The 15,636-nt window shown below is 62.3% G+C and overlaps 2 protein-coding genes across 2 annotated transcripts in view; one reads left to right on the top strand and one right to left on the bottom strand.

The window, feature by feature from the left end:
* DENND6B (DENN domain containing 6B) overlaps window positions 1–6,961 on the top strand; it is a 36,336-nt gene extending 29,375 nt beyond the window's left edge. Inside the window, exons 19-20 of the mRNA XM_075428938.1 lie at window positions 175–249; window positions 1,373–6,961. Coding sequence (XP_075285053.1) covers window positions 175–249; window positions 1,373–1,495 — 198 coding nt within the window. The 3' untranslated portion in view covers window positions 1,496–6,961. The remainder of the gene's footprint in view (window positions 1–174; window positions 250–1,372) is intronic.
* A 1,979-nt stretch (window positions 6,962–8,940) lies between these two features.
* On the bottom strand, window positions 8,941–14,477 carry LOC142362333 (uncharacterized). The gene is made up of 10 exons (XM_075429572.1): window positions 14,373–14,477; window positions 13,357–13,420; window positions 12,983–13,092; window positions 11,404–11,502; window positions 10,646–10,701; window positions 10,396–10,536; window positions 10,217–10,259; window positions 9,860–9,940; window positions 9,533–9,775; window positions 8,941–8,985 (listed from the first exon to the last, which is right to left on the bottom strand). The coding sequence occupies exons 2-10, from the start codon at window positions 13,370–13,372 to the stop codon at window positions 8,941–8,943; spliced, it is 834 nt and encodes a 277-aa protein (XP_075285687.1). The 5' UTR covers window positions 13,373–13,420; window positions 14,373–14,477.
* Window positions 14,478–15,636: the final 1,159 nt, after the last annotated feature.

Genomic DNA, 15,636 nt, shown 5'->3' with positions numbered 1-15,636 from the left:
AGCAGCGGGGAGAGCTCCGTCTGGCTCATTTAGGCTGAACTGCTGCCAGCAGAGTTGTGAAAGAGGATGAGAAAGCTCCTCCTCGCTTTTGTTTCAGGCTTTGCTTAGGGGTATCTCTTTGAGAAAAGCTTCTGTGAAGACATGTCCCTGAAGAAAGCTGTTCTCTCTCTTTAGAACATTGTGGCCTGGATGAAGGACAAGTCCGAGGTGGAGATTGTAGACCTGGTGCTAAAACTTCGTGAGAAGCTGGTGAGTTTTCCTGCCTTCTTCCTGCACTTGTTCCTTCCTGTCGGTACCTCTGTGGCAGGGAGGGGCCAGGGACATGGATCCCGCTCTTTGCTTAGAAAACTTTGTTCTTGCTCCCTGATTTGGAGAGCTGGTGCATGGGACAGTCGTGAAAATGTCATGTTTGTGTAGAAGAGGATTCCAAGTTCTGACTTGTTTCATCTCCCTGGGGCTCAGGTGATGGTTTCCTGGCTGTTGTCTCATAGCCCAAAGTAAAGAGACAGCGTGAAGTTTGCTCAGCCAAACACAAAGCAGAAAGAGGAACTTTGGAGGTATTTTAAGTTCAACCAGGGCAAGGGCAGGGTCCTGCCCCTGGGGAGGAACAACCCCAGGCACCAGGACAGGCTGGGGCTGAGCTGCTGGAGAGCAGCTCTGCGGAGAGGGACTGGGAGTGCTGGGGGACGACAGGGTGACCATGAGCCAGCAGCGTGCCCTGGGTGCCAAGAAGGCCGATGGGATCCTGGGGTGCATGAGGAGGAGTGTGGGCAGCAGGGTGAGGGAGGTTCTCCTGCCCCTCTGCTCTGCCCTGGGGAGGCCCCATCTGCAGTGCTGGGTCCAGTGCTGGGCTCCCCAGTTCCAGAAAGATGAGGAGCTACTGGAGAGAGTCCAGCGCAGGGCTGCGAGGATGAGGAGGGGCCTGGAGCATCTCTCCTGCGAGGAGAGGCTGAGGGAGCTGGGCTTGTTCAGCCTGGAGAAGAGAAGGCTGAGAGAGGACCTTCGAAATGCCTGTAAATATCTGCAGGGTGGGGGTCAGGAGGACGGGGCCAGACTCTTTCCAGTGGTGCCCAGCGACAGGACAAGGGGCAACGGGCACAAACTGGAGCAGAGGAAGCTCCAGCTGAACCCGAGGAAGAACTTCTTCCCTCTGAGGGTGCCGGAGCCCTGGCCCAGGCTGCCCAGAGGGGCTGTGGAGTCTCCTTCTCTGGAGATATTCCAGCCCCCCCTGGCCGCGGTGCTGTGCCCCCTGCTCTGGGTGACCCTGCTTGGGCAGGGGGTGGGACTGGGGGATCCCCAGGGGTCCCTTCCAACCCTGCCACGCTGAGATTTGGTGATTTTAATTTGCTCTGTCTCCTCTCTTTCCCTGTAGGTAAGAGCCAGGTGCCAGCACCTCCCTGTGAAAGAGGAGACTCTGCAGCGGGTGGGCCTCTACATTGACACCATCATCGGCTCCTTGCCGGAGGATCTCCAGGCTGTGCTGCACCACCACTGAGCGCGGCGAAGGGACTCCTGGAGCAGGAAGGGCTGCGGGCAGCTGCAGTTGCGTTTGGAAAGGAAAGTTCTTCCCTGGTCCAGCCAGCGTGACCTGACCTGGAGCTTGCCCACAGCCATGTACGGTCTCGAGCACGTGGGTCGGAGCTGTAGTGGAAATGGGGAGCTGTGTGCGGTATTCTCTGCCCAGTCCTGCTCTGAGGAGCTGGATTAGGGACTGTAAACGAGAAACTGTTCCCTGTGTGGCTGTCAGGATGTCGGGAAGTGACAGCCAGGCTTCCAGCAGCGTGTTGTAGGCTGTGCGGGACACGCGTTGCCCATACACACACGTCCATCCTTATTGCTTGGCTCTCGAAATGTCAGTGCTGTCACCCAGACCCTGCCTGGGAGAAGCAGGACCAGCCCTGGGTGGGGAAGTTGTTTTCAGGACGGCTCCTGATGATAACGAGAGAGATGCTCGTCCCCCACATACAAATGACGTGAAAAAATGGTCAGTGCCCGTTCAGCAGCCTGACCCGTGCCAGCAGGAGCTTCAGCTGTGGCGGGAGTGGGAGGGTGAATGGCAGGACACGGGACACTGTTGGCTTTTCCCAAGGTGGAGACGGCGACGGGGCTGGCGCATCTGCAAGGAGCAGAGCTCTCCAGAGACCGCGGCTGGGTGCTGTGGGAATGGCGGTGGCGAGCGGAGCTCCGCAGAGAGGAGCTGGCCTCCAAATGTGCTTTATTCTGCTTGAAAAAAATCAACTTTGTGTGCTGTGGTAATGTACAAGAGAGCTGGAGCTCTGCCTCGGGCCATGAGACACGCGATGCGGTCAGCCCCGTGAAGCACGTTGGAGAATCTGGATTTTACAGCCTGCGTCAGCCCCGCCAAGTGGGAGCTCGCGGAGCGGCCGTGGTGTGGGGAGCAACCTCTCCAGCTCCCACCACGACTTGTTCTCACCACAGCCCCGCTTCCAGCCCGGCCGTTCTGCTCCCGTTCACCTCTCGGAGGGAGGCAGACGCGTGTCTGCCGCTGGGCTGAGGGCAGGGAAGGCCCAAGGCTCCGGTGCCGGTGCGGGAGGCAGCTGCCCCCGGCTCCGGAGCCGTCGTTCTGCCCGCTGCCTCGGAAATGGATGTGCTGTAACCCCAGGGCTGATTGCTGCTGGAACTGCATTTCACCAGCTGCCAGCCCGAGTTCAAGAAAGGTGAGGAGCTACTGGATAGAGCCCAGCGGAGGGCTACGAGGATGAGGAGGGGACTGGAGCATCTCTGCTGCGAGGAGAGGCTGAGGGAGCTGGGCTTGTTCAGCCTGGAGAAGAGAAGGCTGCAAGGGGACCTTCGAAATGCCTCTAAATATCTGCAGGGTGGGGGTCAGGAGGCCGGGGCCAGACTCTTTGCAGTGGTGCCCAGCAACAGGACAAGGGGCAACGGGCACAAACTGGAGCAGAGGAAGCTCCAGCTGAACCCGAGGAAGAACTTCTTCCCTCTGAGGGTGACGGAGCCCTGGCCCAGGCTGCCCAGGGAGGCTGTGGAGTCTCCTTCTCTGGAGATATTCAAGACCCGCCTGGACAAGGTCCTGTGCAGCCTGCTGTGGGTGACCCTGCTTCAGCAGGAGGGTTGGACTGGGTGACCCACAGAGGTCCCTTCCAACCCCAACCATTCTGTGATTCTGTGATTCTGTGAATCTTTGCCTCAGCGGGGTTTTCGGGTGGCTGCGCGTCGTGCCGTAGCTCTGCAGGGACTGTGGTGGGCTGAAGCACTAACGTATAGTAGAAAATATTAGTTTAAAAAAATATTAAGCCAAGCTGTTGTCCTGTTTTAGAATCTTGGCAGATTTGTGTGGTTAGGAGCAGGGTTTCTCTGCGGAGGTGCCGCTGAGCTTGGTCGCTCGTGGCCCTCAGCGTGGTGTTTTCTGTCTCTGGTAGACATCTGGCAGGGATGCTCGGTGCTGGCCCCAGCGGGAGACGTTGCTGCAGGGTTCGCTGAGCCCGGCTGCTGCCACGGGTGCTGCTGCCCCGCGTCCCCCTGCCCCCTCCATCCCCCTGCCCAACCCACAGCACATCCGAGGCACCCGCGGAGAAGATGCTGGGTGGGCTGAGGGTCCTGTGCTTGAAGCCTCGGGGCCAGCTGCCCGCCCAGCCGCTTGGGCAGACAGCATCCTACAATCATGAAGGTTGGAAAAGACCTCTAAGATCTTGGGAAACCGCACCAGGAGCCTCTCATGCCAAAACCACCACTCCAGGTAAATCATAGAATCATAGAATTGTTAAGGTGGGAAAAGACCTCCAAGATCACCCAGTCCAACCATCACCCCAACCCCCCATGCCTGCTAAACCCTGTCCCCAAGTGCCACAGCCACACGGTGTCTGAACCCCTCCAGGGATGGGGACTCCCCCCGTGCCCTGGGCAGCCTGGGCCAACCCCTGACCACTCTCTCAGCAAAGAAATTTCCCCAATCTCCAACCTGAACCCCCCCTGACGCAGCCTGAGGCCATCGCCTCTCGTCCTGTCGCTGGGTCCTGGGGAGCAGAGCCCAACCCCCCCTCCCTGCCCCCTCCTGTCAGGGAGCTGCAGAGAGCGAGAAGGTCTCCCCTCAGCCTCCTCTTCTCCAGCCTGAGCAGCCCCAGCTCCCTCAGCCGCTCCTCAGGGGACTTGTTCTGCAGCCCCCTCCCCAGCCTGGCTGCCCTTCTCTGGCCACGCTCCAGCCCCTCCATGTCCTGCTGGGAGCGAGGGGCCCAACGCTGAGCGCAGCACTCGAGGTGCAGACAGATCCCCTTACGGCGTTTCTCGGAGTTCCTCTCCCTTTGGGCTGCCCTCTGTTCCCCCTCCTCGTCCCCAGCTGAGTCCTCCTGGCTCCTGCGTGCTGGTTGCCGCGGTGGAGTGTGCTGTCTTCTCTCCCCGCTCCTTCCAGGATGGCTCTGTCCTTTGCTGGTTGTGGTACTCCATGGACACTCCTGGATCCACCTCATCTTGGCTTTCCACCCGGTCGTTGATTTTTGGCTTTTTGTCAGCCCGGGCAGCTGCTGTGCCTGTTGAACACCCTCTGTAGCTGCTGCTTTGTCTCCTGCCCTTTCACGGGGTGGGATCGTCCTGGCCGTGCCGCTGCGTGCCCCGATGGCGCCCGACCTGCAGCGCTGGCTCTGGGTCCATCCCATGCTGCTCCAGCGGTGTTTTCATAGGCTTGTAGAGTAGTTTGGGTGGGAAGGGACCTTTAGAGGTCATCTAGCCCAACCCTCCGCCCACAGTGAGCAAGGACATCTCCAGCTGGGTCAGGGTGCTCAGAGCCCCGTCCAGCCTGGCCTGGGATGTTTCCAGGGATGGGTGGGTGGGCTGAGGGTCCTGTGCTTGAAGCCTCGGGGCCAGCTGCCCGCCCAGCCGCATGCGCAGACAGAATCCTACAATCATGAAGGTTGGAAAAGACCTCTAAGATCTTCAGAAACTACACCAGGAGCCTCCCGTGCCAAAACCACCACTCCAGGTAAATCATAGGATCATAGAATCGTTAAGGTTGGAAAAGACCTTGAAGATCATCAAATCCAACCAATCCAATCATCAAATCAACCACCTCTGGGCAACCTGGGCCAGGGCCTCACCACCCTTATGGTAAAGGGTGTATCTAGTCTAAATCCACCCTCCCTCAGTTTAAAGCCGTTGCTCCTTGTCCTGGAGTGGAAGATGTCCCTGCTCATGGCAGCGGGGTTGGAACCAGATGATCTTTAAGGTCCCTTCCAACCCAAACCATTCCATGATTCTGTGATTCTATGGTCCTAGCGCAACAGGCCCTGCTGAAAATCTTTTCCCCACCCATTTTCACAGAAATGTGGTGCTATAGAAGAGACTGGGACGGTCACCCTTGTGTCCAGAGTCTTGTGGTTTGCCTCTCTTCTACTCCCCGACCTCCTCACTCTTTTCCAGCCCTTGATTTCCTCTGGGAATGTCCTGGAGCGGGATCCGAGCTCGACCCAACTTGTCCTCCCCATCGCTTGCACCTCCACCCCTCCCGCAGTGCTCGGCAGCCGCTGCCTCATCTTCCCCTCGCCTTGTGGCTGCTCCTCCACAGCCCAAACACCCTCCTTCGGGTATTCAACCTTCTCCACTACCTGTTTTTAGCTTTGCATTCCTCCCGAGGAGGTCAGCTCCCGTTCCCTGCAAATCTCACCCATTGCCAGCCTTGTCACCTTCCTACCTTGGCCTCTGCGCACTTTTCCCTCTCCCCACATCTCCTAACAGGATTTTCTGCCCTGTTTGCAAGGCCTGGTTCCCGAGCTTGTATTAAGAGCTCAGGACCTTGTCCCTGTCCTCCCCTGCGCTGTGACGCTGCTGCTGACCAGCTTTGAAGGACTCGGAATCCTCGCTGCTCCCCTCACCTCCGTCTCTGGTGGCACACGAGTCCCAGACAGCACCAGACGCTCGGGAAGGAGCCCCTGCCCGTGGTCCCCCTGCTGCAGACCTCCGCTCAGCGGTCCTGGAGCCCATCTCAGCACCGTCCCCATCGTCGCCAGCCTCAGCAGCGTCCGATGGCACTCCTGGCTCTTGCCCTGAGCTGTTCTCCCTGGGCTGGAGGTCTCCAAATGCTCTTCACGTGTCCGTTTTGTGCTCGCTGATGGTGCGACGGGGCCCTGCCAACACCCCCGAGGGTTCGGCTTCGCACGGGTGATGGTGCTTGAGCACACTCAGCCCCAGAAGCAGCTATGAGCAAGCATTTGGGATGATTTTAACGGGATGGTGAAGAAGCTGGGGGCTGGCAGGAGGCTGTGCGGGCAGAATCATCCCCAGCCACGGCTCCTTCATCCCCTCTTGGCCAGGAACCTTCCCCCGAGGTGGGAAGGAGTCACGAGCCGCCTGTTTCTGTTACTTTTCCAACAGCAGCAAAGCCCAGGAGCACCTCAACCGTAACAGCTTTATTCACAGAATCACAGAATCACAGAATAGTAGGGGTTGGAAGGGACCTCTGTGGGTCATCTAGTCCAACCCCCTGCCAAAGCAGAGTCACCTACAGCAGGCTGCACAGGCTCCCGACCCCGCGGAGGGGTTTGGCTCGCTGGCAGAAAGCGCGGCACCGAGACAAGACCGAACAGAACAGAAAGAGCCACCACCACGCCCGGGACAGTCGCCGTCGGTTGAAGCTCCGGGGACTGCCAGGCCGTCTGCGTGCCACCAGCCCCCTCCCACGGCACCCAGATGCTCGCGAGCCTGCAGAGCCCCGCGGCTGCCGACCGCCGAGCCGCTCGCGGCGCAGAACGGGAACCTGATGAGGTTCAACAAGGACAAGTGCAGGGTCCTGCACCTGGGGAGGAACAACCCCAGGCACCAGTACAGGCTTGGGGTGGACCTGCTGGAGAGCAGCTCTGCGGAGAGGGACCTGGGTGTCCTGGTGGACGACAGGTTAACCATGAGCCAGCAGTGTGCCCTGGCTGCCAAGAAAGCCAATGGGATCCTGGGGTGCATCAAGAAGAGTGTGGCCAGCAGGACGAGGGAGGTTCTCCTTCCCCTCTACACTGCCCTGGGGAGGCCTCATCTGGAGTACTGTGTCCAGTTCTGGGCTCCCCAGTTCAAGAAGGATGAAGAGCTACTGGAGAGAGTCCAGCGGAGGGCTACGAGGATGAGGAGGGGACTGGAGCATCTCCCCTGCGAGGAGAGGCTGAGGGAACTGGGCTTGTTCAGCCTGAAGAAGAGAAGGTTGCGAGGGGACCTAATACCTACAAATATCTGCAGGGTGGGTGTCAGGAGGATGGGGCCAAGCTCTTTTCAGTGGTGCCCAGTGACAGGACAAGGGGCAATGGGCACAAACTGAGGCACAGGAAGTTCCGTCTGAACATGAGGAAGAACTTCTTCCCTCTGAGGGTGACGGAGCCCTGGCCCAGGCTGCCCAGGGAGGCTGTGGAGTCTCCTTCTCTGGAGATATTCCAGACCCGCCTGGACAAGGTCCTGTGCAGCCTGCTGTGGGTGACCCTGCTTCGGCAGGGGGTTGGGCTGGGGGACCCACAGAGGTCCCTTCCAACCCCTACTATTCTGTGATTCTGTGAGTGGGAGGCTGAGTGTGGCGAGGTTCAGATCCTGAGCGATGTCCAATTTGCCGCTGCCAGTCCGGCCGCGTGCGATCCGCGCATGGAACTGCCACGACTCTGGGCACGCTCCCAGCGCTCTGCACCCTCCGTCCAGGCGTGCTCAGGAACTGGCACGGCCACGTTTGGTCCCGTTCAGGGACAACTGGGTGCTGAAACGGGGCAGTTTGGTTTGTGACAGAGGTTTTCTGAACTGCCGGTGACAGGGACTGTCTGCGAGGAAGCCCGGGCAAATATAAACGCGTGAGAAGGTGATAAATAACACAGCCTGGCTGCAGACACGAGGGAGTAACTGTTCCCGAGAAAAGCGCTCGGTTTGAGTCTCAGCCCAGGCGTCCCAGGGGGGAGAAGCGAGGCTCAGCCCCTCGGCCGGTCCCGGCTGGTGGAGGCATCTGAGGTGGGGTTTCCCGTGACTTGCTCACGGTGTTCTCTTCTTCTCCTCCCCAAATCCCCCATTTCCCTGGCTATTTTTATAGCCTTTCTACCGTTAAGGTGGAATTTGAGTGACTGCAGTCACACAGACCTTTTATCAGGGTTGGTGTAAAATTCTCTCGCTCCACGTTTAAAGGTAGAGTTCACCAAAAATCGAGGGCGCAGACTCGAGGAGGGGTGGTCGCACCTCGGAGGCGGGGAGCCTTCGGGATGGAGGTGTGTTTTGATATTAAAATGATATTAAAACGAGCAAAGTTCACGAGAGGATAGCACTCTGGCAAGGTTTTGTGAAGCTGTTGGCTCAGGGGGCCAGAGGAGCTGCTGATCAGTTCCAGAGGAGCATCTCTTCCCGCTTTATCCTCCCGGAGCAGGGCCACGGAGTCTCCCCCCGCTCCGTCCTCCGTGCTGTGGGGCAGGGAGCTGCTGCGTGAGTGGATTCCTCGCCTGCCCGCTGCAGCCGGGTCCCATCCTCAGAGCTCCTCTGGATTTTATGCTTTTCCTCACTGGGTGAACACTGCGATGTTTTCATATAAACCTTAATTTTCAGATGTAAAACCTTAATTTTACTACTAATTCCACAGTGAGATGCAGCCTAGGGAACAGCCCCCAGGGACTCGTCGTAGAAGGGCTCGAGGCCCCGGCGGTGCCGCAGGGAGGGTCTCTCGCCCACCGCCTCCTGACGGAAGTTTTGCCTCAGCCAGCCATAGACCAAGCTGTGCAGGAAGCCCTGGAGGGAGACGGTCAGGGCCTGCGAGAGAGAGGAGAAGGCAGCAGCGAGCGCTGCCTTCACCTGCCCCGGGCTGCCCGCGCCGCAGGTGGGGACAAAAGTCCCAGCTCCAGAGCCTGGGAAATGGGTTTCTACTTACTGTAGCAACATAGAGGACAAAGACCGAGGCAGGTTTGATGCTGGTGAAGGAGAGGAGGGTGAGGAGGAAGGCTGTGGGTGGAAGACAGAAGGACGCTGTTAACTTCACCCAGAGTTTCCCTCTCCAGGCGAGAAATCCCCTGTCACTGCCTATTTCCCACAGCACAGGGGTCCCCGTCTGCTCTGCTCTGGGGAGGCCCCATCTGCAGTGATGGGTCCAGTGCTGGGCTCCCCAGTTCAAGAGAGATGAGGAGCTACTGGAGACAGTCCAGCGCAGGGCTGCGAGGATGAGGAGGGGACTGGAGCATCTCTGCTGCGAGGAGAGGCTGAGGGAGCTGGGCTTGTTGAGCCTGGAGAAGAGAAGGCTGCGAGGGGACCTTCGAAATGCCTCTAAATATCTGCAGGGTGGGGGTCAGGAGGACGGGGCCAGACTCTTTGCAGTGGTGCCCAGCGACAGGACAAGGGGCAACGGGCACAAACTGGAGCAGAAGAAGCTCCAGCTGAAGATGAGGAAGAACTTCTTCCCTCTGAGGGTGACGGAGCCCTGGCCCAGGCTGCCCAGGGAGGCTGTGGAGTCTCCTTCTCTGGAGATATTCCAGCCCCGCCTGGACGCGGTGCTGTGCAGCCTGCTCTGGGTGACCCTGCTTGGGCAGGGGGTGGCACTGGGTGACCCACAGAGGTCCCTGCCAACCCCCACCATGCTGGGATTCTGTGACAAGCACAGGAGCTGCGGCAGCTCTTGCCTGCCGTGGCTGCGGGACCCGCCGGCCATCACCAGCGACTTGCCTGGAGCCCAGCAGAGCAGGAAAACCAGCTGGAAGTAGTGCGAGACTTTGCTGACGCTGCGGATGCTCCTGCCGGCGAAGCCGTCCTTCTCCAGGGTCAGCAAGGGCGCGGCGGCGTTCCTCCGGCACCGGAGCTTCACCCTGCGGTACAGGAGCTGGGCGGCGGGAGCGGCGTCAACCGGGGCGCGCTGGCTGCCGCGGCCGGACCCCGCGCTCGCCCCGCTGTGCCGCTGCCTTACCGTGCAGCAGCTCAGCACCAGCAGAAGGTACAAGAAGAAGATGATTTTCCCCTCCAGGCCCACGTCCTTCCTACCCACGTACTGAGAGGGAAAGGGAAATCAGCGGGGCCGCGGGCCAGCCCTGCCCCGAGCTGTGCCGGGAGCCCCACGGCGCAGGGCACCCGGTGCCGGGGAGCTGCCCCTTGGGTGCTGCTCGAGCAGGGACACCCCTGCCCCATCCCTCCGGCAGCATCTACCCACGCAACTACGGACCCGCTGCCCTCCCGGTGTCCTTCCGAGCCCACCCGCCCTCGGCAGCGCTGGGCTGTGGCCGGGGCAAGGTGACGGCGGGAGGGACGGGCACCCGGCCACGCTCACCTCGTAGCAGAGGTCCTGGGCATGGTGGATGAGGAGCAGGCAGCTGAAAGGATGGAGGATGTCGGTGGCGGTCCCCTAACGCCACCGCATCGTCCCTGGGGCATTTTTGGCTTCCTTCCCCCACCCCAACGCCCGGCGGGGCCCCTCGCAGGGGTCAGGGTGGCGGGACGTTGGTGTACCTGGAGCAGTAGAGGCTGTAGGTCTCGTGGGAGCCGTTGCCTTTCCACGGCACGATGGGCTCGAGGGGTTTCGGCGCGATGTCGGTGACGGAGGTGCCGCGGGCGATGAGCTGCCCCAGGAGCGTCAGCGCTGGCACCAGCCTTGCAGGGGAGGCGGAGGTGAGCGCGGCCGTCCTGGGCAGAGCCGGGAGGGCAGACGCTGTGCCACAGCCCTGCTCGGGGTCGAGAGGGGCTCAGGGCTGGCACCTACCAGGCCACGACGTAGGGCAGCCCCTGCCACGCGCTCTCCAGGCACCGGCTCCTCTCCTGCAGGGAGAAACCGCCGGTGACCAGGGCTACCGGGAGGACACCCAGGTCCCTCTCCGCAGAGCTGCTCTCCAGCAGCTCAGCCCCAGCCTGTGCTGGTGCCTGGGGTTGTTCCTCCCCAGGTGCAGGACCCTGCCCTTGCCCTGGTTGAACCTCATCAGGTTCCTCTCTGCCCAACTCTCCAGCCTGTCCAGGGCTCGCTGGATGGCAGCACAGCCTCCCGGTGAGTCCACTACTCCTCCCAGTTTGGTGTCATCTCAGTGGTGCCCAGCACCAGGACAAGGGGCAATGGGCACAAACTGAAGCAGAGGAAGCTCCAGCTGAACCCGAGGAAGAACTTCTTCCCTCTGAGGGTGACAGAGCCCTGGCCCAGGCTGCCCAGAGGGGCTGGGGAGTCTCCTTCTCTGGAGATATTCCAGCCCCGCCTGGACGCGGTGCTGTGCCCCCTGCTCTGGGTGACCCTGCTTGGGCAGGGGGTGGCACTGGGTGACCCACAGGGGTCCCTTCCAACCCCGACCATGCTGGGATTCAGTGATTCTGTGAGGCTCCAGCCCCGCTCTGCCGGGATGCAGGATGCAGGGGAAGCCCCCAACTCCCCGCAGCAAGGGGCTGCCCTCGGGTCCCCGCGCTGCTCCTGGCAGGGCTGCAGCCGCCGTGTGCGGGACAGGCGATGCCCGATGCACCGCGGCGGGGGGCACCGACCTGCAGAGCTGCCAGGTGCCAGGCTCTCCGGCCGTGGACGGCGCGGTAGGCTTCATACGCGTAGACAACCACCATCAGGAACGAGACCGCGTAGAAGGTCTGCGAGAGGAGAGGGCGAGCAGGTTCCGGTGGTGCTCAGCACCCTGAAGGCACCTTCCCGCCGCGCTCCGCACCCCGACATCCCGCTGTTTCACCCCGGCAGAGCTGTGCCAGGAGCAGCCGTGCAAGGAGAGAGTGGCTCTCGGAGACACGCAGCGCCAAGAGCAATATGGCCTCATCCTGCCCTGGTGGCCTCCGTGGCCGGTGGCTTTGCCAGGGCTGCAGGCAGCGGTGACCCCCAGGGTCTGCCCGTCCATGTTTGGGCACGAACAGCCCTCTGCCCTCGTGCCTTGCCAGCAGGCCTGCGGCCGCAGTGATGGCTGCCCGACGCAGCTGGGCTGGCTGGCACGTGCGAAGTGGAGCAGAGCTGGCCCCGTGGTACTGAGCCCCTCCTGGTCCCCATCCCCACGCGTGGCTAAGGCAAAGGTCCCATCGCCAGCAGGATGAGCGTGGGGCAGGAGAGCAGCGGCAGGGTCCTGGCAGGGTCCCTGCACCAGGCAGGGCAGAGAGCAGCCACGGAGCTGCCGGCACGGGGCGAGTTTGGGCACAAAGGGGTGAGTTTGGGCACAGAGGGGTGAGTTCGGGCACAGGGGGTGAGTTTGGGCACAAAGGGGCGAGTTTGGGCACAAAGGGGTGAGTTTGGGCACAGAGGGGCGAGTTTGGGCACAGAGAGGTGAGTTTGGGCACAGAGGGGCGAGTTTGGGCACAAAGTGGCAAGTTTGGGCACAAAGGGGCGAGTTTGGGCACAGAGGGGTGAGTTTGGGCACAGAGGGGCGAGTTTGGGCACAGAGGGGTGAGTTTGGGCACAGAGGGGCGAGTTTGGGCACAAAGGGGCGAGTTTGGGCACAGAGAGGTGAGTTTGGGCACAGAGGGGTGAGTTTGGGCACAGAGGGGCGAGTTTGGGCACAGAGGGGCGAGTTTGGGGACACAGGTGTGGGTTTGGGCACAAAGGGGTGAGTTTGGGTTAAAAGGGGTGAGTCTGGGCACAGAGAGGCGAGTGTGGGCACAGAGGGGTGAGTTTGGGCACAAAGGGGTGAGTTTGGGCACAAGGGGGTGAGTTTGGGCACAAAGGGGTGAGTTTGGGCACAGAGGGGCGAGATTTGGCACAGAGGGGCGAGTTTGGGCACAGAGGGGCGAGTTTGGGGACAGAAGGGCGAGTTTGGGCACAGAGGGGTGAGTTTGGGCACACAGGTGTGGGTTTGGGCACAAAGGGGTTAGTTTGGGTTAACAGGGGTGAGTTTGGGCAGAGAGGGGCGAGTCTGGGCACAGAGGGGCGAGAAACGCTGGCCCCACATCCCCAGGGAACCCGCCGCGGTGGCTCAGGGCCATGACAGGGGCACCAGGAGCTGTTTCACACCAGGAGAAATAGTTCCCCACCCCAGGACTTCCTCAGGGATGCCCCAGCCTGCAGACGGGTCCTGGCTGTCCGCGGGGGCGTGGGAGAGGGTCCCCAGCCCCGGGGGGCGAGCGGACCCCTTACCGTGGCCAGCATCCGTCCGTAAGGGCAGGCAGCGTACGCGGGGATGAAGAGCGGGGCCGGCAGCAGCTGGATGGCGGCCGTGCTCAGCAGCGTGCCCGCAGCCAGGAAATCTGCCAGGGCGAGGAGGAAGAGGGGACGAAGCTGCGGGACGGGGCGCAGCGTTAGCTCTGGCTGCCAGCACCATCCCAGCAGCCGCTTCGGCCACGGCCGTCCCCGCGCCGTTGGCACCGGCTGCTCTGCGGGGAGCCCGGTGCGAGCGTCCCGCCGCCCTCCAGCCCCGCTCTGCCTTGAGCCCAGCAGCAGCGGTGCTGGTCCCGCTCTCCCGAGCTTGGCCGAAACCCGTCCCCGCACCCCTGGGACCCTGCGGCTCTCACCTGGACGCGGCAGCATCGCCTCTGCCAGGAGGTGACGGCAAGGACCGACCCACTGCCCAGGAGGCTGGAAGAGACGGGGCTGCGGTCAGCGGCCGGCGGAGCTGAGCTGTCGGTGACCTGGCACCGTGGCTCCCCGCCGAACCCATCCCGGCGGGGCCCTGTGCTCAGCCTCCCCCGAGTCGGACGTGGCCGACGGGGTGGGTGGGTGGGGGTCCCATCCCTACAAAGGCAACGGGATGGGGCAGAGACCGGGCTGGTGCGACGCCGGATCCCTGCGCCCAAGAGAAGAGCCCACGGGCAGGCAGGGCTCCGGCTGCCGCTTCGCAGAATCACAGAATCCCAGCATGGTCGGGGTTGGCAGGGACCTCTGTGGGTCACCCAGTGCCACCCCCTGCCCAAGCAGGGTCACCCAGAGCAGGGGGCACAGCACCGCGTCCAGCCGGGGCTGGAATATCTCCAGAGAAGGAGACTCCACAGCCCCTCTGGGCAGCCTGGGCCAGGGCTCCGGCACCCTCAGAGGGAAGAAGTTCTTCCTCGGCTTCAGCTGGAGCTTCCTCTGCTCCAGTTTGTGCCCGTTGCCCTTGTCCTGGCGCTGGGCACCACTGGGAAGAGTCTGGCCCCGGCCTCCTGACCCCCACCCTGCAGATATTTAGAGGCATTTCGAAGGTCCCCTCGCAGCCTTCTCTTCTCCAGGCTGAACAAGCCCAGCTCCCTCAGCCTCTCCTCGCAGGAGAGATGCTCCAGTCCCCTCCTCATCCTCGCAGCCCTGCGCTGGACTCTCTCCAGTAGCTCCTCATCTTTCTGGAACTGGGGAGCCCAGCACTGGACGCAGCACTGCAGATGGGGCCTCCCCAGGGCAGAGCAGAGGGGCAGGAGAACCTCCCTCGCCCTGCTGCCCACACTCCTCCTCATGCACCCCAGGATCCCATCGGCCTTCTTGGCACCCAGGGCACGCTGCTGGCTCCTGGTCAAAACCCTTCCCCCCAGCACCACCACAGCCAAGGAGCAGAACCCACCTCAGCAGCGAGGCCGGCAGGTAGATGCACGTCAGCACGAAGACCTGATGGAGAGAGATGGAGAAGAGCCAGGGCCTCACCACCCTCACGGGGAAGAATTCCTGCCTTAGATCTGATCTAAATCTGCCCTCTCTCAGCCCAAAGCCATCCCCCCTTGTCCCATCACCCTTGTCCCAGCCCCTCCCCAGCTCTCTCGCAGCCCCCCCAGGCCCTGGCAGCTGCTCTCAGGTCTCCCCTTGTCCTTCTCCTCCCCAGGCTGAGCAGCCCCAGCTCTCCCAGCCTCTCCTCCCAGCAGAGGGGTTCCAGCCCTCGCATCATGGCTGGGGCCTCCTCTGGCCCCGCTCCCACAGCTCCAGCTCTGCCCTGCGCTGAGGGCTCCAGAGCTGGACACCGAGGGTTCCCCACATGCCCAGCCTTTACCTGGCTATCCGAGAGAGCCGAGGGGTGCTCCTCTTCGCTCGCCATGGCCGGGAAGCTCGGAGCCGAGAGCCTTCCCGTCTCCCGGACACAGCCTGGGATCCAGCCAGCTGCACCGGAGCAGCGCCCGCGGCCGCTGCGGGCTGGGCTCGCTCCTGCACAGCGCAGCCGGAGGAACCTGCCGAGCCGGGGCGGCTGGAGCTTCCCCAGGGATGCGCAGGTTCCTACGTGCCAGCCCTGCGAGCAGGGAGGGGATCAGCCCCTCGCGCCCTCCCTCTCGCACGCCGGGGAGCGGGGACGCAGCAGCAGACGCAGCTCCCGCGGGTGCAGGCGTGAGCTCGGCCCTTCTCCATCCCCTGCGCGTCCCGGCTGCCCGCTGCGGGCAGGGACGGGCGTCCCCACATCCGCTGCTGCGGGCGCAGGCAGAGTTCTCCTCGCTAGAAGGGGAAACTGAGGCACGGGAAAAGGGTCGGTGGGGCAAGGCGAGCCTCGGAGCCCCAGCTGGTGCCTCGAAAATGGGGCTGAAGGCGCAGGAAGCGTCTGCATTCCCATGTGTGCAGGGAACCTCAGGAAACGGAGGGTTTTGATAATTTTTTTGATCATTTTGAAATCCAGGGGGTTCTCATAAGCCAGCAAATGCCCCCACCCCGGGTCAAGCAATGCCCAGTCCCAGCCCAGCCCCACCAGACCCCAGCACCAGCCACCCCGCTGCAAAATGTCTGGCGGACAAAGATTGCCAAAACCCTGACCACCCGACGCTCTCTGCTGACGAACACCCCAGGGCCCCTGGGGCCATCCCAGGCCGTCACCTCACGACACCGAGCGGGGGGTTCTGTACCCCCCCGGC

This window comes from Opisthocomus hoazin, chromosome 8 (genome assembly GCF_030867145.1).
Source record: "Opisthocomus hoazin isolate bOpiHoa1 chromosome 8, bOpiHoa1.hap1, whole genome shotgun sequence".
Lineage (NCBI taxonomy): Eukaryota > Metazoa > Chordata > Aves > Opisthocomiformes > Opisthocomidae > Opisthocomus > Opisthocomus hoazin.
Note: the sequence above shows the minus strand (reverse complement) of the source record. Positions and strands in the feature narration are given on the sequence as shown.

Coding starts and splice junctions, on each gene's coding strand:
- LOC142362333 (XM_075429572.1), bottom strand. Junction 9,776..9,859: donor TGGTGCTGAGCTGCTGCACG/GTAAGGCAGCGG, acceptor CCCGCCGCCCAG/CTCCTGTACCGCAGGGTGAA. Junction 8,986..9,532: donor TGTCACAGAATCCCAGCATG/GTGGGGGTTGGC, acceptor TGTGGGAAATAG/GCAGTGACAGGGGATTTCTC.